At 53.2% G+C, this 24,296-nt stretch overlaps 1 protein-coding gene across 8 annotated transcripts in view; it reads left to right on the forward strand.

Annotated features, from left to right (window-relative positions):
• Nucleotides 1-24,296, forward strand: part of Dagla (diacylglycerol lipase alpha) — a 59,569-nt gene that overhangs the window by 13,701 nt on the left and 21,572 nt on the right. The window contains exons 1-7 of one of the 8 annotated variants that reach the window (XM_027406720.2): nucleotides 1,761-6,440; nucleotides 6,619-6,684; nucleotides 6,942-7,181; nucleotides 21,096-21,233; nucleotides 21,611-21,822; nucleotides 23,069-23,170; nucleotides 23,566-23,704. In XM_027406720.2, the coding sequence (XP_027262521.1) occupies nucleotides 21,139-21,233; nucleotides 21,611-21,822; nucleotides 23,069-23,170; nucleotides 23,566-23,704 (548 nt within the window). In that variant the 5' untranslated portion in view covers nucleotides 1,761-6,440; nucleotides 6,619-6,684; nucleotides 6,942-7,181; nucleotides 21,096-21,138. Of the gene's footprint in view, nucleotides 1-1,760; nucleotides 6,441-6,618; nucleotides 7,182-20,084; nucleotides 20,199-21,095; nucleotides 21,234-21,610; nucleotides 21,823-23,068; nucleotides 23,171-23,565; nucleotides 23,705-24,296 lie in introns of those variants that run through there. The other 7 variants (XM_027406719.2, XM_027406721.2, XM_027406717.2 and 4 more) reach the window with 7 other exon arrangements.

A 24,296-nucleotide genomic window follows, 5' to 3' on the forward strand; every position in this document is an offset into this window, starting at 1 on the left:
CACCCCCTAGTCCAGGAACCCAGGGGAGCTACTTTTTCACGTGGCCCAGAGAAGGTTGTGGGGAACTAATAATGATGCTCAGCTCTGGGGCCTCCTGGAGGCAGTGGCAGGAGAGTGGGCCCCGTGCAAGGTGTATCTGCCATTTGGTCCTGGGGTGGAAGGAGGGAAGGAAATATGAGCCAGACAGGCATCTTCCCACTTGGATGTCTCTTCTGTCTGCTGACTGAGCACTGACCCCCTTCTGAGGTCTCTTGCATTGTAACCCCATACTGACTGGCCCACCTTGGGTTTCCTTGTCAATCTGACCAGAGAACTCCTAGAGGTTGAACTGTGGCATCTTCTGTGGTCCTGCAGAATGTGGCCAATGCCTCCTGGTCTGGGAGTTCCCAGGCCATAGCAGAAAGGGATAGAGGTGTGTGTGTGTGTGTGTGTGTGTGTGTGTGTGTGGTGGGGGGAGAAGAGGGCATCCTGAGGCAGGATGTTACAGCTGCAAAAAGCAGCAATCTTTTTTGCACTGTCAAGCAAGCCGCAGGAGGTGGCCAGTGACCTCTAGCACCAACCGGTCTGGTGGGTTTACAGGCTTGGCCATCTTTTCTGTTTCTTCTAGAAGAGGACTTCTTGCTGGCTCTGCCTGGTTCCCTCCTGGCCTTGTTTTCTGCTTGGCCTCGGTCTCACCTCCTGGAAAGGGGATGGGGTGGACCTCTGGGCTGGGCCTTGGTCCTCCTTCCATCTGGCTTGACAAAGAGGAGGCCCCTCAAGAATGAGGTAGGCCCCCATCATCTTCTGGAGCCATACAGGTGCCAAAACCTGGAAAGCAGGGTACTCAGAGGCCAGGGTACCTGGCACTGAGCAGGAACCGCCAGGGACTCCTCTCTGCTAATGTGCCATGCCTGATGGGTTAGAGGCTATAGGAGGCAGCTGTGTGCCCATGGCTTACCGAAAGGGTGCCCATGGCCTACCCTGAAAAGGGTGTCTGCAGTGTGACTTCCTCCTGCTCCACCTGCCTATCTCTTCTCAGGGAGCCCGGGTGTTCCTCTCACCCTCTGTGGGAGGGGCTGGATGCCCCACTCATAGGTGTCAGCGGAGGCTCTCCAGTGGTGGGTGCTAATGCTGGGACTTCCCTGGCTGACTCACACTGGGCCTGACTGTGCCTTTGCTGAGGCAGGAGTTGTGAAGGTGTCTGGGTGGTGACAGCGACTCACACTCAGTCCCAGGATGGGGTGAGTCAGTACAACATTCCAGGGATACCAGAGCCCACCTCCCCTACTTCCCAACATGAGACAAGTAAGGCTCAGGTCTTGAGCTTGGCTACTCCTGAAAATTCCTGGGCCGAAGGCCATCCTGGCCCTGCCCTTGACAAGAGACCACGGGAATAAGGAAGCTGTTGATTCAGAGGCACTTTCCAGACACAGGCAGGGCCACCAGGCTGAGGACTGTGAGAGACAGGAAGTGGGGTCAGCCCAGTGACCCAGCTGTGGCCAAGGACCCCTGGGGAAAAGGAGAACACTGTTGGCTCCCCCCACCCCCACCAAAAAACCGACAGGTCCTGTGTTCTTGGTCCTCAGGCCTCCCTCGGCAGGCAGGCGGGAGGACAGAGGTGTTGCAATCACAGTGTGGGGAGGGGCGGGGCGGGGGAGGACTGAGCATACAGCACTGGAGTGCATGGCTTGCTAGCAGGCCTGTGGGGGCGATGGCAGCAGTGCTGCGTGGGGTGAGCTGGGGGTGGGTTGGGGGGATGTGCAGTTCTGGGTGACTAGCCCCAGATTCTCTGTCTTCCTGTTTCCGATGGGGGAGGGTGTTGCCCCCTGACTCCCTGGACTAGCGTAGCTGTGGGGATGGTTGCCTCTAGAAGTGAGCATTGGGACCCTGGCATGATTTTAGTTATGACACGCATCCATCCAGCCTTGTGAGAAATGTGGCAGTGTGTTGGTCAGGTGCCAGAGCCAGCACCTCTGACAAGCAGGGTATCTGAATGTCTGTAACACATCTGGGCTGAAGGGTGCAGATTCCTTGTAGACAGGCACAGTGGTGAGGTGTCCCAGGCAGGAATGAGGCTGGCAAGCCTAGGCTTGACCAGATTTAAGCCTAACCTGGTACTCAGCTTGGCCCACAACTGGGGAAGGGAGCACCGAGACTAAGCCAGATGTGACCTAAACCGACAACATACTTGGGTGACATTAAAGAGCATCAGGTTCCAGCTGGGATGGTTCTTCCCAGTGGGTGAGCATAGTCTTCTCCCTCTAAGGTGCTCTCTTTAAAGAAAATGTGTCAAGCTGTGTGTATGGAAGCAGGGTAGCCCTGTGTGGTAAGTTAGGCATTGCTGAGGACAGGAAGGTGACACCAGTCCTATACCAGGGTGGAGCAAAGCTGTAGGAACTTGGGGAGCCGGCAGAGTTCTAGAGTTTTCTTCCTTCCTGCTGATGAGTGCATGTGGACTATAACAGGTCTTTGTATCCTTGGTCTTCAGTGGTGCACATCTTTAATCTCAGCAATCGTGAGGTAGGGCAGACAGATCTCTGTGAGTTCAAGACCATCCTGGTCTAAGGACAGCCAGGGCTACACAGAGAAACCCTGTCTTGAGGGGAAAAAACTAGTCAAGGACCAGCTGAACAGTGGTGGCCCAGGTCTTTAATTCCAGCACTTGGGAGGCAGAAACAGGTGGATCTCCGAGTTCAAGGCCAGTCAGGTCTACAAAGTGACTTCCAGGGCAGCCAAGACTACTCAGAGAGACCCTGTCTCGAAGAACAAAAACAAATGAACAAAAATAGTCAAGGACCCCAGAACCTTGTTTGGGTGGGTCCTAGTTAGCCAAGCCCCACTACAGGGAGGAACAGCGACTAGTCACCCTTTCTTGGACTCTCTTTGCCCTTCTCCTGTGAGAATGATGGGGTGAAATGAGGTGATGGCTGGAAGAGACTCAGACAAGCAACTATGTTTTCCGTTAACAGTAACTGATACTGTTGTCCTTATTACCCTTACGTTTAAGTTGCCATTGTCATATTATAGAATTGACTCCCCAAAGTCCATAGCATCCTGGCCCCCATATGCTCAAGAATCAGAAGGCCAGGCAGGTGCAGCTACAGAGTTTGGGTGGGTAGGACTGGCCCTAGCACCCCTCAGTGGCCTCTCAGGTCTTGGCTGAGCTGCCTGCTCCCATCTGCAGAGAGGCCACCCCACCCTCCCATGTTGGCTGGGAGACCTCAGAGCTAGGAGCGTGTGTTCTCCAAACATCTTGCTCACAGCAGATGGCAGCCACAACTGCCTTTCTCCCTGCAGTTCCGGTGCACCTCCCTTGCTCACCCCCTGTTAACTTTGGTTTCTGCTTTTGGAGATGGGGAGGCAGCCTTCACGTCCCCAGAGCTGCCTCTGATTGTGGGTGAAGATTGATGCATGCAAGGTGGGCACTTTCAGAAGGAGCAGAAGCCTCGAACTCCCCAGCTCAGGGACACAGTCTCGCTCTGTTCCTGCTAGCTGACTTTGAATCCTCTTGGCTAAGTGTGCTGGCAGCGTGATCTGCGGAGCAAGGAGCTGGGCTGGGGCCTTGTTTGACATTTCTTGAGCAGCTGCTAGGCACCAGGCTCTGTGCTGGATGCCAAGGACATGGAGATGCAGGGTGTGCAGCCCTGCCCCATAGCAGCCCCCAGCCTTCAGGGAGTGCGGGATGAAGGAGCATCAGCTGTTCCATCTGAGGGGTTGGTGGGCCCCAACAGTGTCTTGGAGGGGTTGTTTAGGGGCTAAACCTGGGAAACCTGAACAGCTCTGTAAACAGCAAGATTGGGGAAAGCATTGTAAGCTGAGAACAGGAGACCTGAAGAGCCCTGCCTGCAGCGCAGCCCAACTGAGACACATGGAACAAAAGAAGACCACATTGCCTCTACTGGACCCTGAGAATATAGCCTGTTCTCTGTTAGCATCTAGGTTGGGGTTCTAAAGCCAAAGCTCCAAAAGTGAGTGGCAGGAATCACTCTCAGTTCTAGGGGTTCTGCCCTGGGTTTGAGGCCAGCAAGAGCAGACCCTGACACTGGAGTAGATGTGGCCTATCCTTTCCTCCTGCCTGGTCCTATAGCCACAGGCCAGTGGTCAGGTGTTGGCATGGTTTGTCCATGAGGTCCAAGAACAGCTGGGTGAGCATGCTAGACCCCTCTAGCACTACTCCTCATTCTGAACCTGCCCCCAGGCCACCCACACCCACAGGCAGCTCTAGGCTAAGCATCCATGCAGTGAGTGGCTTGTGTGTGCTGAACCCTGTGTCTGTTACTGGAGCTGTTAGGGTCAAAGCCTGGGCTCTGGCAGACCCAACAAGCTAGATTGACCATCTGTTCCCTGATGGCCAGTTAGAGACAAGCAGTAGTGAAAAGAGAGAGCTCAACACAGCCATGCTGAGGGGAAGAAGACATGGACGGGTCCAGTGACCCCTCCACATCTGTCTCCAGGTTCCTGGCATGGGGGCTTAGGTCTAAATAGAGGTCAAGAGGTACGTTTAACTAAACAGTCCTGGTCAGGGTGTGGCCCACTGATCATTGACTCTGCTTCAGTCTGTCCTGTAAGGTGGTGAGGATTATGTGAAATCTCTTCCTAGGAGGCAAGTTTCTCCTCTGGCACCAGGCTTCAGCCTTTCTCGTCCCCAGCATGGGATTCCTAGGGACATTTTAAAATTCTTTGGGGACTATTGTTTCCATAGCCTGATAGCCAAAGGGAGGGGCACAAGAATCTCTCTTAAGAGTATCTCTCCTGCCAGACGCATGCCAAGGACTCCCACAAAAGCCTCATCCAATTAACTTTGAAGGTTATGAGTGGTAAGATTCACTGGCCCCAATGCCCTATGACTTGCTCAAAGTTCTTCAGCAGACTCTAAGCCCAGGTGAGCCTGTCCCTCTCCAGCATGTCTCCTGTGGAGTTACTCACCCAGTCCCCTAGACAAAGCTTGAGGGGAATGTGTGGCAGGCCTAGGTGGGTGGCAGGCAACTGTCAGAGCCCAGTTTGGAGGCCTCGGGGCCCTGACCATTGTTGCTGCCTCCCCAGTTTCATAGTCAGGCCCTCTGGGGGAGCTCATAGCAGGGAGGCAGCTCATTTATTCTTTGAGACTCTCCAGCTACCACAGCCCAAGTGTTGGGACACTCGTGACCATACAGGCAGGCCCACCAGAACACAATCCAGCAAGGCAGCGGGCAGAGCAGAGGCTTTGGTGTTTGCTTTTTCCTGCCCCGCCTTTTGCTTTGCCTTTTGTACCTGTCTGACTGTTTGCCCAAGGATTTGCCCTTCTGGAAAATGGGCGGGACTGAGCAGGAAGGCAGGCAGGTGGCAATGCTTCTTGGCACCCAGCTTTTCTGAAGATCCTGTACTGCACGTGAACCTGTACCTTCCTGTGCTCCCTGACACTCTCCCAGCCAGTGCATGGCCTCGCCCGCGCAGAGCATGTGACTTCATATTGCCCAGGCCTGGCATGCCTGGCATGCCTGGACAGCAGCAGCGGCAGCAGCAACAGCTGGACTGTCAGCTAGGAGCAGGAGAGGCCCCCAGAGCCCTGTTCTGGGGCACTGGCCCCAGGATGCGGGGGTGAGGGGCAGCATGAATGGGACTTTTGTATGGCTGGACAGAGGAACACATGGCCAGAGCCAGGAGCCCTGTACACACACATCTGCTCCTTTCTGTCCTGGAATGGCCAGTCTGCAGGCCTCTTACCCTTCCTCCTAGCAGGAAAGCTTGTCTTGGTCCAAGCCATCCTATCCCTGACCTTCCCTCACCCCTTTTAGCTGAATCTGCTTCAGCAACTTGAACTTCTCCTCTGCTGTTCTGCCTCCTAAAGGTCTGCCCTGGCCTGACGGAGCTTATCCACACCGGCTCCTGGAGACTGTGATCTGGGTCCTCTGGGTCAAAGGGAACAGGCTAAATAAATAGTAACTAGATCCAAGGATGAGGAACCCCTTTTCTCCTTTAGCTGGCAGCCCAAAATGGGACTTGCATTAGCTAGGCAAGCAGCCAGGTACCTCACTTCCTGTAGACTTGCCTATGGCCAGCCTTGTGGAGTGGTTCCAGTCCTAGAAAATGGGAACTCTAAGCACCATCTTTGAGTTTCCATTCTGCTTTATAGACACCTTTAACAAAGTCAACACTATGACCCATAACCTCTGTGTCACTAGGTACCTGCCCACGTGAGCCATGAGGACAAACAGACTGTCACAAAGAGGCTGGGCTATACCTCCTATGAGTGAAGAGCTTTGTAAACCCAGGGTGGCTGGGAGAGCACATTTGCTCAGACTTGGTAACAACCTTTCCAAGTGGGCACAACAGCAAGAGGTTGCCTGGTCACTTTCAGAATGGCCTGGGAGAGTTCACCATGTGCTAAGGATGAGAAGGCAGTCTGACATGACAGAGATAACCTTTGGCTTCTAGCTGTGGAGATCCTGGGTACCCAAGACTAAGCAGGATGGGTGATTCTGGTATGGACATGGGGATGGGGGAAGTTGTCTCAGCATGCTGCTTGGTAACAAGCATAGTTGGCTAGTTTTGGGGGGTGGGCACCACAGAGCCCACCCTGGGGGATTTCTTCCTATGCCTTGTCCTCCAGTGGTGGAAGGAATGCCCACTATTTACTATTCATACACACCTTGGTACCAGGTGCCTGCATCACTTCTCCCCATGAGCAACCCTGTGGTCTGTGACTCCCGTCATTCTCATTTACAGGTAAGAAAACTGGTCTGAATTGCTCTTCCACCAGCATCCCATAGTTGTTATTCCTCTTCTCCAGTCATCGGAGCTCAAAGAGAATGCACCTTGCACATAACTGTTAAGTGACCAGGCCCAGTTGTAGCTCACACTGACTGACCCCAAGTCCTGTGCGTTTCCCACTCTGCCCCTGCAGTCAACAGAACTACTAATAAAATAAACACATTAATACATAATTAATCCTACCTCTATCCCTCCGGCCTTTTCTCTCTGAGCACTTCCCAGACGTGATCTCATGCATCCTGTCAAAGCCCCAGAAGAGCTATGAGGAGGCTCTGTGCAGATGATGGGGAAAGGCTGGCACCCATGGACCACAGGGACTTCAAACCAGCCATTATCCAACCTTAGCTCCAGCACCAACCTTCTGCCCTTCTCAGCTCTCAGCCTCCGAGTAAGAAGTATTAGGGTGAAAACTCCTCCGTACCCTTCCTTGGTCTCTTTGGAATTGTCCTGGGGTAAGCAGGAAGAAGAGTATCTAAGGTGAACCCTACCACCCTATGGCAGGGTGTCTTGTGGGCATTCACAGGAGTAATGGGGCATGGCCATTGTAATACTTCCTTGTAGCAAGCTGGCAGAGGGCAAATGGGAGTCCCAGGGAAGGAGGTAGAATGAGTAAGCATCCCAAGAGCAGGCTCAGTGCTCTGGATCTTCCTCCCTTCCCCAGTGGCCAAGGATGGAGAGACTGCTTCTGTCTTCATCATATGAAGAGGAGCCCAGGCTTAGAGCCTTGCCTGGGTCACACGGACTCACAGGTGTTCAGTTTGAATAGAGTTGTTCTGGGAGACTTCAAAAATAGAACCCCCTATAGAGTTAGGCCATAGGTAATTTCTGTCTCATTTATAATGCCAAGAGCATAGCAGGGTCCCTGAGAAAGGCAACAGCAGGCTTGAGCTCCTTATCTCCTGGGAGCTTCATTTCTGAGGCAGAGGCTGAAGAGGGTAGAAACTGAGGATGCCAGGAAAGAAGGGAACCCAGAGACAAAGTCTTTCCTGGGCCCTGTTCTTTGTTTACAGGCAGGCGGCCATTGCATCCTTGGTCCCAGGCCAAGGCACAGGCCCTGTCATTGGGAGAGGGTTTGATCCCTCTGGCTTTGTCCTGAGGACACAGGCCTTGGGACTCTTCTCTAAGTTCCTCCTTCCATCTCTCCTAGATTCCTATCAAAGGTGGCACAAGTCCCACTGCCTAGGAAGACCTGGAGCTCAGATCTGGGAGATGAGGGGGAACCAGACTTATCTCTGCTAGGAAGCCCTTTAGGCAACAGAACCTCACTTCGCTACAAGAAGACCATTCAACCTTTCTTTCCTGCTAAAGCTTCCTCCATAGAATGAAGATACCACATTACTCCTGCCCTGCCCAAAGCACACTCACTATAGCAGGAGCTCCTGCAGAGTTTCTGCTACAGGGGCAGTTGTGCTTGGACTTTGACATCCTGGCAAAGAAAGCACTTCAGCCTAGCCATCAGAACCCTGGGTTCTGGGCACAGCTCTGCACTGGGTGCTACATCATCTCTTTCTGTCTCTTGGGCTTTGCTCAGAAATGGTTCTTCCTTCAGGCAGCAGAGTCTTGGTGACCTCCTTCCACCTGCTAGGCCATTTTCTGGGTGCTGAGGACATAGTAGGGAGGAGCACAGGAGAGGCCTTTGCCCCTGGGGAGCCACACTGTGGTGGGAGAGCCATACAGAAAAGTGGAGAGTATTAGGCGGCACACAGTACAGACGAAAACGCAACTGACTTGTGTGATGGAGAAGGCTGCCTGAGACAGGGCAGGCAGGCCCAAGGCGAGGACTCCTGAGCTGGGAACTGAATGACACCAGAGCGGCAGGCATTCAGAGACAGGTTGGGGAATAAGCAAAGAAGTAAGAACAGAGTAAAGGCTCATGTTTAGGAAAGAGATGAGACAGCATGAGAGGAGGTGAATGTAGGCAGAGACCAGCTCCTACAGGACCAGCAGCCCAGTGTGAGAGGAAGAACACTGTAGTGTGATGGGCATTGTGAAATGAGTCAAAATAGGAGAGATACAGAGGAAGAAAGGATGTATAGATGAAATGCTTAAGTAAAGTAAGTTGATGGACAGATGTATTATGTAGGTCAGAGGGTAGATAGAAGCGTGGATGGATGGATGGATGGATGGATGGATGGATGGATGGATGGATGGATGGATGGGTGGGTGGATGCATGGATGGATGCTGGAGTGTGTATATGTATGCATGGATGGGTAGGTGCCTGGGTGAATGAATGGCTGGATGGATACATGGATGTATGGTTTAGTGAATGGATAATTGGATGAATGGATTGGTGGATGGTTGACTTCAGATAGATTTGCCCTCCATTTCCTTCCCTGTTTGCATTAGCTGCATTCTTCTGAGTGAAGCCTTCCTGTATGGTTATTATCATGGTCAGGGCTGGGTGACAACAAGAGTGAGGAATTGACCATTCAGGGGAAGTGCCTCAAACTCTGAACATACTTTGGGAACAGAACCCAGTGACCACTCCCTAGTGTTACCCTCCATGGGCATGCTCTGGCTTATTCGTGCGCAGGTCATCTAAATCAGAACTGGGCTGAACCAGAACTCTTTGGAAATATGGTGCTTTTGGGTGGGGGTTGGTAGCTCCAGACCTTCGATTTAAAGGCATCCCTACAGGACCTACTGTCCACTGCCCAGCCCGGTGTCCTGCCTGTCACTGTTTTGAATGCTGACTCTCAACCTGGACCATACACATTCTTTTACCTCACATCTGCCTCAGCTAAAGTCCCACAAGGCCCTGTCATGCTGTCCTACCAATCTGCCCCTCAGCTGTCTCTCTGTCCCTTCCCTGCTAACCTGGACTTGTCCCCACTCTCTGTTTCCTCACATGTAGCTTGTATAGAGGTGTTTGCTCTGTGCTTGTTCCCCTCCTACTCTCTCCTGTGGTCTCTCTGCCTCGATTGACCCAATTCCAGCTCCATGTTCTCTGGGAGGCCACACTCAGGACTGTGTGACCTCTCTGTCTCTTCATATGTGAAAATTAGCATGGCTTCTCCTTTTCCTTCTGGACTGTAGGTGCCATGGAAATCTGACCTCTATCTCCACCACTCCATCTCAGCTTTTCTTTTTTCCCACCCCATAGGTCCTTGGCGTGTGGTGGGCACTCTGATTGTTCAGTGGGTAGAGGGTGGCTACAGGAAGGAACTGCTTGGCCAGATCACACCTATGTTCACATGGCCCTGGGATCTCCTCAGTTAGCTGTTTCTTGTCTTCTCTTGAAGCCTGCCTTGTCCCAAGCTAGGAAACTTGGAACCAAACCCCAGCACTGTGAGGATTGATGTCCCCACTCTTCCATGTCTGGGGACCACCTTCTTCCCTGTGCTCCTGGTCAGCCAGTCTCCCTCAGAGGCAGGCTGCCAGGTAGGAGGAGGAAGCTGCCACCTGTCTAAACAACGGCTAAGCACTCTAAAGGTCCCTGACAAAGTGGAGTATGTCCCAAAGAGGCTCCCAGGGTGATGACATGTTTGGAATCCAGTTTGAACCAAAAACCACACAGAGCCTGTGAGACCAAGAAGGTAAAGAAGATGGCTTAGAATCCATTGGCTTTGGAGCTTTCTGCTCTAAGTGGGGGCTCTGGAGAGAGCCCAAGGCCCAAGAGGTGGGGTAGTGGTACAGATGGCAGCAGGTCTTGGTGTCTGGTGTTCTTGGGCACTGTCTCTTTGGTATCTAGCCTGTGAAGAGGGTTGAAGTCAAAGTACTGTCCTTTGGGTTTGGGGTTTCCCATGGCTAGCTGAGGCATTGCTTGGGTCTTGGCAGTCGCTCTGGTCTCGCCCTGCTTCAGTTAGGGAGCTGACTCTCCAGCCGCAAGGATGTTCTGGTCAGACAGGCTTCATCTGAAATGAGCAGGGAGGGGGCCCCAGGAGGCCTGCAAGCCCACGATTCTGGGTCATCTCCTGCAGCATCCAGAGAATGAAGTGGTATTTATAGCCGCCAGGGCCACTGAGGGTGGAGAAGTCAGCACGAGCTATGACGCAGGCCCGACCCCCCTCACTGCCATCCCCCACTCCAGAGCCTTCCTGGGATGTGCAGGAAAGGACTATGACTGCTGAGGAAGCAGGCTTTATCACATTGCTGCCCTGAGCCCTGGGGGAGATGAGGTACTAGTTTCAGCCTGGCAGGAACCTCAGCCTCTCTGGTCTCACCACGACCTTGTCTGGCCTGAAGACACCAGATGGGCATCCCATTAGCACTCCGCTGCCCTGCCCGTCTTTCATCCACATTGTCACCCGCTCTTTCCTTAAAAGGTTTGCCCCCCCTGAAGATAGGGTCCACTGACCTCTCTCAGCTAAGTGAGGGCCAGCACAGAGGCCTGCCTCATCCTTCCACAGTGGGCAATAGCCTCAGGTTGACTGAAACAGGGCCTGCCAAACCCCCGCTGCTGCCCCTGCTCTGGTCTTGTCAAGTGGCAGCAGGGGGCCCGGCTCTACCTCCTTATGCACCAAGAGAGTAAAACCACAGAAGTGACAGTGTGGCAGGTCTGGACACCTGGCTATCAAGGGCAAGGTCTCTGGGAAGGAAGGTAACACCAAACAGGCTGGGACCTGCCTCTGCCCCAGCCTTAACCTATCATGAACAAAGAGGGCCATGAGTTCCATCCAGGTACCACATGGGCAGCTTCCGCTTGGAGGAATGTAAGCATGTGCCATGTGCTCTACTACCCAGTGCCTCTTATTTTCAGCCTTCCCGGTTGCTCAGAATACTGGGGCTTATGCCCCAGACCAGGACAGAAGCAGGCAAAAAAGTTTTCTCTTCAGGAACTTGCCATGTAACAGAGAATGTAAAGTCGACACACCAGAAATCTGCAGAAAGTGGGCCACAGACTGACCCACCACCAGGGCTGGAGCTTGGGGACAGGTGCCTGAACAGACCTCCAAACCCCCGACAGTAGAAGCACATGAAACAAGGGGGCCAGGAGAGGACGAAGTCTCTGGCCAGGTGCAGTTGGGGGGAACCATGGACAGGAGCAGGACCTGGCACACAAGAAAGAGTTGGGATATAAAGGAGGGTCTTGGTGATCATGGCAGATGCAGAGGGTCTGGCCTGTTGGTAGATAGCTTTAGAGCCAATGCGTGAGAGCTTTAATTTTATTTAAAGGCCATTTAGGAACTATGATAGGCCTTAAAACAAACAAAAAACCTTCATTGCTGTGTATATGATGGGGGAGGGTGTGCATGCATTCCATACCATGCCTATGAAGTCTGAGGACAGTTTTTTGGAGTTGGTTCTGTCCATGGGTTCCATCACACTGGGGTTGTCAGCGTGTGTGGCAAGTACCTTTACCTGCTGAGCCATGTCACTGGCTCATGATAGGCTTTTGAGGAAGGGAATGGTTCCTAAAGCAGTGTGTCCATGGAATTCATACTACCAAGCACCCTGTCAGAGTTGGCCTGCTCTCTCTTTTTTCACATTTATTTGTTTATTTTATATCCTGACCGCAGCCTCCCCTCCCTCTCCTCCCACTTCCTCCCTCCCCACTTCTCCCAGAGCCTGCTCTCAACACTCTACAACATTGAAATGGCTTTGTCCTGCCATCCCCCAGCCCACGAGGGAAGTGCTGTCATCAGTGTCAGCCGTTTACTGATGGGGAAATGGTTGTTGACTCATCGTAGGAAGTGGCTGGCCCCTGTGTTGCACTCTGAAGTCTTCGCCCAGTGGATGGCTGAGAAATAGAGTCCCTAGGACCAGTGCCAGGGCCAGCCAGTGCACCACCCAGCAGTAGAGGCCTCCAGGGCACTATCCCTTCTAGGAGGCCTATGTAACTTGTGATGAGTCCAGCTTTGTCCTTCTGAGAACTAGGAGGGACAAGGGAGTGTCAGAATGGAAGAAGCTGTGGCCTGAGGGCACAGGTTTTCTCCTATAGACCCACTCTTCTGCCCTCCTATCTCAGGCAAGGAAGAAGACCTGTGTGATGTCTCCTGAGTCCAGGCACCTAAGTAGCAGCCCCAAGGCTCCTCCTAAATGCCAGAATTGACCAGAGGGCTCCTCCCATCTCATGGTTTTCAGGCATTTTTTGAGCACTTAGTTCAAAGCCTTGCAGTGCATAGAACAGCTAAAGCCTGCTCCAAGTGCCAGGCTCCAGAGACCTGCCTGCCATGAACACCTCTCTTTATCTGGAGTCTCCTCAATTGGCACAGAAAGAAGGAGAGCCAATCAAATGATACACTGGGCCATAGCTTGTGCTGATGGTGGTCCCATATTTCACAGTTGGGAGATAGGGGTGGGTGCTGGCCCTTCAAGTCATCAGAGCTCTGTAGAGCAGCTCCCTGGGGAAGGAGCTCTGCTTGCTGTCATTCGATCCCTGCTGGCTTTGACAATGACTGGGTAGTGGCTGAAACCCCAGAGCCTGAGCCTCTGGCCTGTGCCCTAGATGGCTGCACTGCCCAGGAGGTGGCCTTCTGAGGTACACAGAGCTCATCTGGAGTCTTTCTCTCACCTTTGAACAGCATGCACCCAAGCAGACCAGATCCAAGGGCTGGCCTACTGCCTGAGGAGGTGGGGCTAACGTGGCTCAGAGTAGGCTGGGCCCAGGGGGTGGGGGTCCCCAGAGGGGAGGTGTCCTGCTTGGTGTGCCCACTTAACACCTCATTAACGACCTCATTAGGGATCCCTTAAGGAAGCCGGAAGGTGCTAATTCCTCTCTGAGGTGTCGCCAGCACCAGAGACTGACAGTTTCCTCTGGAGGAAGTTCTGAGGAGCTGAGAATGGGGTACAGCTGAGATCTGGTGAACTTCCCTGCAGAGGGGCCATCTAGGAAGCTGAATGTGTGGCCCCAGCAAAAGGGAAACTTTCTGGGAGGAGCAGTGTGGTGGAAGAGGAGCATACTGGACTGGACGGGGCGGGGAGCATGAAGGCACTCTGTCTCCAGGGCATGTTGAGCTTGAGTGGCTGTGTGCAGTGTGGCAGCCTGAAACTTGGTTGCACAGACAGATAGGTACACAGCTTTCTTATAGGAATGTGGATTTGGAGTGTTCTACAGCCTTGTGGCCTTGGCCGAGAGCTCAGTATTCCAAGTTGTTCCCTCTATAGAGATGGTATTCGCACCTCACTGACTTGTGGGTTCAAGGAGTCAATACCCTGGTAGTTTCCTCAGAGATGCCACCAAGCCTACCTGTGAAGATCAGACAGGATTGGGGTAGGTGCAGGTCTGCTTGCCCCAGGGACTTAGTGTTGCAGGGCAGTAGACTTGGTGCAGAGGTAAAGGTTCCGTACACACTGGGGACAACTATGAATGAACCAGATCGGGCTCTGTGATGTTCTCACCTGCCCTTCACAGCCCCTTCCTTCATCATCTCTTACACACAAGGAAACTGAGGCTCAGTGACATGTTGAGCACAGTCCTGGAGCAGTGACAGCACCGAGATCTAGCACTGAGATCCAGCACCACTCAGCCCTGGTCTACATGTGAGATGCAGACAGGCAGAGGGAAGGTGGTGGTTGCTCTTGGCGCAGCCTCCAGGTCTATGTACTTGAGAGGGAGTGGTTAGGAGATCCCGTGGAGTGAGCTGACTGCCAGGGGTGGAACGAGACTGGCTGCATGCCTGCTGCCACCTGCCTGCTCCAGCCCAACGGCTCCCAGGACAAGAGTGCCACCTGAGGCCAGCGTAGCTTGCCTGTCCCTGCAGGCCACCTCTGCCCAGAGAACTGGAACAAGCGTGAAAGGCCCATGGGGAGGAAAAAGAAATGATTTCTGAGAAAGAATTCAGTAGCAAAGCTTTGCCTGGCAGCAACTAGAAGGATCTTCCATCTTCAGGAAACCCTTCTACCCAGGACAGAATGTGGGAAGTCAGGTCCAAGCTGCCAAAGAGAGGGTCCTGCCACTCTTTCTGGTCCTCCCTCCCCCATTCCTCAGCAGCCAGCAGCCCTCCCAGAGCAGCCAGCAGGAAGCGAAAGGCCCCAATTGATTCCTGGGGAGTTGGCTGGTGTCAGTGGCAGGGCCTGGTGGCAGATGGCAAATTCCTTTCATTGAAGAGGAGTGGAAAATAATTAGCGTGAGAACGAGAAGAGGAGCCTGGTGATAAATGGAGTCTGGTGAGAGTTCGTGGGGAGGGGCCAGCAGGGCCAAGCAGAGGCTCTGGAGCCTTATGCCTGACTCCAGTGTTCACTGAACTGAGTGACCTTGGCATGTTATGTTAACCTCTTTCAGCCTCAGTTTCCTTATCTATGAAATGGGGAGAAAAATAGCAGTTCATAGAGTGTTACGAGTATTAAAAAGGGATTCTGTCACTGCTAGATACCATATCTAGCAGCAGTAAACACTACATAATTAAAAAAATAAACATGGGAGGCTGGGAAATGGTGGTGCTCGCCTTTAATCCCAGCACTCAGGAGGCAGAGACAGGCGCATCTCTGTGAGTTCGAGACCAGCCTGTTCTACAAGAGCTAGTTCCAGGACAGGTTCCAAAGCCACAGAAAAACCCTGTCCTTAAAAACCAAAAAATAAATAATAAAAAAAAAAACCTGTGGCTGGGCGTTGGTGGCGCACGCCTTTAATCCCAGCACTCGGGAGGCAGAGGCAGGTGGATCTCTGTGAGTTGGAGGCCAGCCTGGTCTCCAGAGCGAGTGCCAGGATAGGCTCCAAAGCTACACAGAGAAACCCTGTCTCGAAAAACCAAAAAATAGATAAATAAAAAATAAATAAACTTGTGGCTGAATAATTGTTGGAAGCTTGTCTAGTTAGGTGCAGGTGGCCATAGTATCGTGGTAGGGTTGGTTCCTGATCACCCCATCCCTGTAACTCCATGCCAGACCCCTAGGTGGTGCTTTTATAGGAAAAGGTCACTAGCCCATTGATGTTACCCACCGAACAACAGGACTGGCTTCACAGCCTGACTCTGACCCATGCTGTGTTACTAACTTCATGGCACCTGGGTTCTCCCCATCTGTGAGATGCAGACAGGCAGACTAACCTGGAGGAGTGTAGTGAGGACCCCTAATGGTGAGGGATAGAGGACGTTTAACTGTCCTTCAAAGCATGGGTTGGGGATGAAGATGTGGCAAGTGTCTGTGAGTTCCAAACCCTGGCTGGGGGACAGGAAACTGGCTTTCCTCTCCTGGCCTAGCTGCCCTACCCACACTGTCTATGCCCCATGGGGCCAGGCATTCGAGGGCCCTCTCCTGTTGAAATTCTGCCTTCTGCTCCAGCACAGCTGATGTGTGAAAAGCAACAGCTTTCAGGCCCCTAACTTGGGTTGCACACGCCCGGGCACAGGCTGGTGGCGCACGCGGCCCTCAGCCCACACAACTTTCTGTCACCTCCTCTGCCACCGTATCCCGTCCTCTGTTTTCAAAGGCCAGCTCCCCTGGCCACCCTTCCCAGATGAGCTGCAGGCCTGGAAAGGAGAAAGATGGGACAGTACTTCCTCAGGGATTCTGGAGTAGTGGCCCTGGTGTGTGTGCCTGAGAAGATGATGTCAGACTGACAGCGCAGGCTGCTCTTGGTCCTCACTGTGGGATCTTCAGGCCAAGGCCTTCAGTCTGTCCTTTGGTCCCTGGCAATTCTAGGTTGTCAGTAGACCTGAGGGTTCTAGTACACTGAATACCACACAGGGGCCTCAGCTATGCTCAGGCCTATGGCAGCCCTATAGGGTTGGCATCCATCCACTGTCACTACAGTCTTGTGAAGGTGGCAGCCCATTTTACAAAGGCAGGAACCACCTAGCACTGTTGTTCATATTGTCGGAGGAGGCTCCACTGAGCTATCCAGGAGGCACTGGCTGGCAGGCAGTGTGGCTGTAAGCCAAGGGCTGCTGTTGTCCTCCTGACCAGACATGGCAGTTGCTGGCTCAGCTGGCAGCTGAGCCTTGGGGATATGGTGGTGGTTTGGGGTGATGCCACTGGGCCTTGTATGGACACAGAAGTCCCAATCCCCAAGACTCGGTTGAGACCAGGCAATAGCAGCTTAACTGCAAGGCAGTCTGTCTGGGCTGGGTTGGGTTGAGGGGCCTGCAGGCCCCATAAGGTAGTGATCAAGGGGGTCTTCAAAGGGGAGATGACTTTTGACTGGCCTAGACAGAAGAGTAGGAGTTGCTTGGCAGAAGAACAGGGTAGCCGAAGCGTGGTTTCCACTGAAGCCTCTGCAGAACAGCAAGCTTGGGGCATTTCAGGAAGGGAATGTGTAGTTGTAAGGTGTTGGAGAGCCTTCCTAGCTAGAAGGTTCCTGTCACCTTAGGGCAAGCTGTGTGCACCAGAACCCTTTCAGCTGGGTGGGGTGGGGTGGGGGATAAGGGCTTAGAATCAGAGAAGGTGCCCAGGTTTAATCTGCAGTACCACATAAAACCAGGTATGGGACACATTACCTGTGATTCCAGCACTCTGGAGGTAGAGACAGGAGGATCAGAAATTCAAGGTCTAAACACAGAGTTTGAGACCAGCCTGAGATACAGAGGCTCAATGATAATAATAATGATAAATCAATAGAGAAGACAGCATGTGCATTTTAAAAAGAAGTTTGCGTTTTTAGAAAGAGGAACTTGCAGAATGGTCAATATTTAACCCAGAGGCCTGATCATCACTAGGAAAATTGGGAGAAGACAGAGAAAGAGGCCCCTTAGGGCTACTAAAGTCATTCCATGAACACGAAAGGCTCTCCTGGTACCCCTTCATAACTCCTTAGGGCCCAGTACCCCTTCACACCTCCTTAGGGCCCAGCACCCCTCACACCTGCTTAGGGCCTGGTACCCCTTCATGCCCTCTTGGGGCCTGGTACCCTTTTATACCCTCCTGGAGCCTGGTACCCCTCATATCAGCCTGGGGCATAGTACCCCTACACACCCACCTGGGTCCTGGTACCCCTACACACCTGCCTGGGTCCTGGTACCCCTTCATATCCTCCTGGGGCCTGGTATCCCATCTTACTTGCCTAGGTACTTCATACCCGCCTTCACATCTGCCTGATGTGAAGAGGTACAAAGCCTTAAGCAGAGCTCCTGCTGGAAAGGGTGTGACCTGCCCTGGAAGTCCTCAGGGTCTGGGAGGCAGAGTCCTGACCCCAACACAGTTTAATCATTAGGGGCCCCTCTTGTGGTGGAGAAAGGGAGTCTGAGGAGGTGCTATACAGTTGCCCCAGGCCAGGAAGTGGCCAGGCCCTCCCCCTCCTGAGACATTTCCTCCAGATGAAATCACACCCCAGCAGGGGAACAGGCCCCCATTGTGATGGGCTGGGGTCTCCAGAGAAAGGACGCCTTTTAGGCCCATAAAAATAGAAGCTTTAGGATTCATGAATCTGTACAGGGGATGCCCGGCTCCCCCCTCCTGTGACCTGGTGGTGACCAGCTGAAGATTCCAGCCAGGGGTTCACACGCACTCTCTCAGCCTTCCACCCCCACAGACACACTCTGGCATTTGTCCAGCGTTGTGAGGGTTCTGCAGACCTTCTCTCTTGGAATTCTGGCTGGAACTTTAAGAGGGAAGCATAATCGGCATTTCACAGATGAGGAGACTGAGGCACAGCTAGTAAGTTACACAGTTGGGTGGTAGATGCTAGACTTAAACTCCTGGGCCTGGACTCCCACCTACTGAGCCTAGGACCTTGTGTTAGCTGCCCTGAGCAGAAGCTGGAGGAGACCTTGGAGGGGTATGGAGCCCCCATGCCAGTAACAGGATGTGTGTGGGGTCAGTGCCTCAAAACTGCCACATGATAGAAAGGCCCTGGTGCTGACCACAGCTGTTAGCCACAAACTGGTCATCGTCTCACCCCCAGAGCAGAGGCTGCTATTGGCCCTATCATTCCAATGTTTTGATGGTCCTGCAGTCACAGCTACACGTTCTGAGGCCAGTCTTGGCTCACTGTTCCAATCTGTGAGCTGGAGAGGGCACTGCAGGCCCTGTAAAGCCGGGCCAGAGTTCTAAGTGAGAGTACTAGGGTGTTGGGCATCTAGTTAGCTACAGTGTCAGCCTTTCTAGACTTCTTGAGGAAGGGTGGGAGAGAGGAGATGCCCAGTGTGACTGAGAAAGGGCTGTATTCTGCATGAGATGATGCTCTGGGTTGCTGGCAGGGGCAGGGCAGATAGCACTGGTCTGGATGGGTAGGGCCCTTGCTGACCAGCCTCTCTAGGCAAGCATGGCACTGCATCTCCCCTGGCCTGATGAGGATGAAACGCAGGGCCTCAGCAGGCAGGGGCCCCATACCCGCCCGCCCTTCTCACTGGGTGCATTGAGTGTGTGTGTGGTGGTGGAGTAGTCTCACCTCCAGCTTCCCACTGTGAGCTCCCTGCAGACAGGGAGAGAACAGGTACACCAGCTGTTGGCCGCTCTGCCTGTCCCAGCCTTGCTGCCACCCATGATGCCCCAGCTCTGTCCCATCCCAGTCCTCCAAACTCTATAAGCTGTGTCCTGGCTGTGCTGCCTGGCCCATATTTTGCTCCAGCCCTTGCCCCGTGTCCACAGTAGACCTCCCAACCCCCGAGCCACCCCAGCAGCAGCTGCATCTTCACTTCCCACCCTTCTCCTGCTTCCCACAATCCGCTTGACTCCTCCTTGAGAGTGGGATGATGTCACTTCCTGAGGGGGCGTAGGCACGACCCCAGTAGGCTAGCCCAGCCGCTGCTCAGGCAGCCAGCTCTGCTTCTGGGCACCCTCCTGGGAGCATGCAGTGGCTGCTCCTGGGAGATAAGCCCAGCAGAGCCTGACCTGACATGACATGCTGCCCAGCCACCTGGCCCCGTACCCCCTTGTCCACCGTCAGGGCTATGGTCACTGGTCTAAGAAAGCTTGCCTGGTTCCTTTCCCTAGTGAGTCCAGTCTCCACATGCACACATTCTCCTGGGAACTGTCCTCAGGGAGAGGAGGACCTACCGCCCACCCCTGGACCAGGTGCCATATAAGCCTCTGTTGGCCGTGGCGGGGAAGCTAGTGTACCCCAGCCCTCTATGGTAGGAGTTCTTCTTTGCACAGGGCAGCTGCTGGAGCAAGTACTGTATCTCTGCTCAGACCAGCTTTCCACTTACTGAAAGGTTCAGGCATTATGCTGGCCTGCCCCTGTTACCTGGTGGAACAGGCAGTACCCTGGTCAGCCCAAGGTTCCATGGGAACTAAGTCTGCATGCAGGTGCAGAGGACCCCTTTAAAAGATAGGCCCCTGCCCATTTACGCTCTCTGTTTCCTCTGTTCCCCCGCTCTGCTTTGTCTCTACTCTGTCTCCCACCTATGCTCTCGCTCTGTCTCTCTATGGCGACCGGCCATGGCGGTCAGCCATTACCCTGTTCCTCTTCTCTTAGTCTCCCCATTCTGCCGGGCCTTATAATAAACTTACAGCCTTATGTCTCATGTCTCAGCATTTCTCTTTTCTTCTTTTTAAACAAAAGAATAACACTTACGCCACCACTTTTTTCTCCCAGATCCAAAGGAGGCCCCCAGCTCCTGACCACCACTCCTGGGCTTGTTGGTTGCTGTTTTGTATCCAGCTACTTCAGAGAAATAGGCACCGGGCAGTGAAAGCTATCAGGCTAGGAGTGAGTGTGTCAGAGCGGCTGCTATTCTCACAGTGAGGGGCAGATGTCCCTAGCCACAATCTGGACCCACGCTTCCGCCACAGCCTCCCTTGCTCAGAACCATGACAGTGGCTCAGAGTTTTGTCGGATGGGTGCAAAACCAAGTCAGACCACACTCCCGGCTCAATGGGCTCCAGCGAACAAGAAACCAAAGACCTCACTGTGCAAAGACTTACTGAGAACTGCTACATGCTGGCATCGTCACCCTTGGTGTTCATCAGTCCCAGCCACCACCACTCACATACTCCTCTCACACCCTCCTCAAGCCTTTAGCATTCCTCCCACTCTACAGGGCTCTGTGCTAAGGGACACTTGTTCTTGGTTTTGGAAGCCTCGGCCCAGATCTTTGAGTACTGGGCAAATTTCCTTGTTGAAAGACAGCAAGGGCCCTGGGTGGCTGAGCATCCCATTGATCCCACATAGGGGAAAGGAGAGAATGAATTTAGGGTCTTTGTCTTTTGTTTTTTTTTTTTTTTTTTTGAGACGGAGGCTAGCCTCAAAGTCATGCTCCTTCTGTTTTGTCTTCCAAGATCTGAGATTTCAGGCTGGCCAACCAGAGCCTAGGCCTTCAGAGGAGCTGAGCAGTTACTATGGGAATGACCTTAGGCAGTAGCAATCTGGTGGGTGGGCAGGAGTGACCTCAGGGGTCACTGCTGAGACTGGTGTCCTATTGCTAAGGCCTTTGTTGTTATGGGACTTGAGAGGGCACGCACGGGGCAGCTTCTACCTGGGTCAGCATCCCTGGTGCCTGGAGGCCCATTAGCCATGGGTAGGGGTTGGTGCCAACACCCAAGATGCCTGTGCTGCTGACACTTGGTAGTAGCCCGGGAAGCTCCAGGGTTCTCTTCTTGCTTTCAGGAGGTGAGCGCCAGGCCCGCTGAACCTCCCAGAGCCGCCAGCCATGCCCGGGATCGTGGTGTTCCGGCGGCGCTGGTCTGTGGGCAGCGATGACCTCGTCCTGCCAGCCATCTTCCTCTTCCTCCTGCACACCACCTGGTGAGTCCTAGAGCCGAGGCCACAGTTCTGGGTTTGAGGAGAAAGGTCTAGAAGGGAGTTTTCTAACTCCCTGTTCCTCCATGCCAGGCCCAAACCTGACTCTGTCCTGCTCCCAGGCACTCCTCTAGGTATTCCCACAGGAGTCAGGACCCCTCCTGGCCAGCAATCCTCCTGACTGTGGCAGTGACACAGTAGTTGCCATCATCTCCCCATGCTGACAGGAGGGCACCTCAGAGGCACCCAAAGCTAGGTGGACAGTTATTTTCTGGGGAGATATCTGCCTCCCTTTCCTCCTATGAGCTGCCCTGGTTCTGCTAGCCATGGACAGCACAAGGCACAGAGGCAGCCCACCCTTGCTCAGTTGTACTCTTCTACAGGTTTGTGATCCTGTCCGTGGTGCTCTTTGGCCTGGTCTATAACCCACACGAGGCCTGCTCCCTAAACCTGGTGGACCACGGCCGCGGCTACCTGGGCATCCTTCTGAGCTGCATGATTGCCGAGATGGCCATCATTTGGCTGAGCATGCGTGGGGGCATCCTCTACACAGAACCCCGGGACTCCATGCAGTACGTGCTCTACGTGCGCCTGGGTAAGGGACCGCTTGCCAGGGGCTGGGGATGTTCTAGAGCCCCACACCCTTCTCCTGCACCCATTCACTTCCTCAGGTTTTGCTTGCTTGCTAACACAAACTAAGACCCACCATGGGGAGCATGGGGTGCCTTACTAGACTGACATTCTAGACACAAGGGCCCAGTCCAGCCCAGCAGCTGTTTTGTGAATCTTCATTGGGGAACACACTGTGTTGTTTCTTGTCCTTTGGTACCATAATGGCAGAGCTGAGAAACTGCTTTTGTAACTAGATGGCTTCAGAGTCTAAAATGCTTGTCCTTTTGGCCCTTCATAGACAAATTTAGTTGACCCCTGTTTGAAAATGTGAGCTTGTCTGCAAAGTGCATTGTTGACCCTTCTGAAACAGATCAGGGTTTAACCCTTCTGAGGGTCAGGTTAAGCCAGCTCCCCTGAGGACCAGCCTATATCTCTTTTGGACCATGTCCTAGCAGCCTCTATGATATTCCTAGAGAACATGTCTCTCAAACTTCTCCACAGATCATGGGGAAAAGAACAAAAACAAAAACAAACAAACAAAAAACCACATTAGTTTGTTTTGTAGAGGAGGACACTGAAGCCCATGAAGACTAATTAGCTCTTTCAAGGTCACACGGCTAAGTCATGATGGAAGAGTCAGAGCTGGGATTTGAACCCATGCATCTGTCTAGTCCATAGTCTAGGCCCTTAGCTACTATTTGTTGCTGGCCCTGCCAGGCTGTCATATTTCCTTCCCACTTCCACTGGGGCTCTGGGTTTAGAATACTGAGTGCATGGGCCACCATGGGTTGGCTCCTGGGACTCCTCTCTCGTCCGTCTACCCTACCAAAACAAGTTCCTAGGTCTGCTGAGAAACAACAGTTTTCATGAGTTCCAGTCTTCAATGTCCTGTGATGAAGTTATTGGCATTCTCAAATATGGATGAGAAGATGGAAGCTCAGAGAGATTAGTAACTTGCCTAAAATGAGTCTGATTCCAGAGCTCATACATGAAATTCTGAAATCCCCAAGAAACTGGGGAGTGCTGCTGCCTTGTTCACCTGTCCAGTCAGAGTCTCAGGGAGGCACTAGGGACTTGAGAGCTCAATGCAAGGGACCTAGCTAGGGCTCTGTGCACCCCTGTTGTGAGATGGTTAGAGGCCTGGCAGCAGGAGCCAGGCTTAGGGCTCTTGGGTCCTCCCCTGGTGGCAGACAGTGTGGCCTTTAGTCAGACCCTACCTCTTCTTGCAGCCATTTTGGTGATCGAGTTCATCTACGCTATCGTGGGCATCGTCTGGCTCACGCAGTACTACACCTCCTGCAATGACCTCACTGCTAAGAATGTCACTCTCGGTATGCACCCCACCTGCCCCATCAGCTGAAGCCAGCCCTAGGGTGCAACAGGACCCAGCTTGCAGGGGATGGGGCCCAGGCACCACTGTAGGGAGACACCCAAGCATGGACGAGTCCTTCACCCTGTGTTCTGTTATCTCACTCGGGGCCCTTGCCAGGGTGAGCAGCAGTGGAGACAGGACTGTCCAGGCAGCATTAGGGCTTCTCAACACCTCCTCAAAAGCCCACTGAGCTGCCTGCCCTGTGTCATGAGTGGGCCTTGGAGACCAAAGACTGCTCTTTGGTCTTAGGAGCATCTGGGGACACTGAGCTACAGTGTCTCTTTGTTCAGAGCTCATGACTCCAGGAAGGTGAACCCAACATCAGTTCTTTCCTCTCATTGCAACTGCCAACAGGAATGGTTGTCTGCAATTGGGTGGTGATCCTCAGTGTCTGCATCACTGTCCTCTGTGTCTTTGACCCCACGGGCCGCACCTTCGTCAAGCTGAGAGCCACCAAGAGGAGGCAGCGAAATCTGCGGACTTACAACCTGCGGTCAGTTGACTGGGTAGGCGGGTGGTGCCCTGGTGGACTTTGCAAACTGGTGGGCAGGGGAGGGTCCTGTCCCCTCCCAAATCACACGTCAACATAATGTGAGCCACCGCTCTCCGTGAAAACTTCACCCTCTCTCTGCCTCAATTCCTTTGTTGAAAAAGTAAGGCTAAGATGGCAGTACATGCCTTTCACCCTAGAACTCAGTACTAGGGAGGCAGAGGCATTCAGATCGGTTCAAGGCCATCCTAGTCTACAGTGAGTTCAAGGCCAGCCAGAACTACACAATGAGCTCCTGCCCCCCCCCCCAACACACACACACTGAAAAAAAAGTAAGAAATAACAGTTCTTGGCTCAGGATGTCATTGTGAGATTTTTTTTTTTTTTTTTTTTTTGAGACAGGGTTTCCCTCTGGCTTTGGAGGCTGTCCTGGAACTAGCTCTTGTAGACCAGGCTGGTCTCGAACTCACAGAGATCCACCTGCCTCTGCCTCCTGAGTGCTGAGATTAAAGGCATGTGCCACCACCGCCCGGCTGTCATTGTGAGATTTAAGTGAGATAATATACGCCAAGTGGTTAACACTATGGGCTGAGTT

The sequence above is a fragment of the Cricetulus griseus genome, chromosome 3 (genome assembly GCF_003668045.3).
Source record: "Cricetulus griseus strain 17A/GY chromosome 3, alternate assembly CriGri-PICRH-1.0, whole genome shotgun sequence".
Taxonomy (NCBI): Eukaryota; Metazoa; Chordata; class Mammalia; order Rodentia; family Cricetidae; genus Cricetulus; species Cricetulus griseus.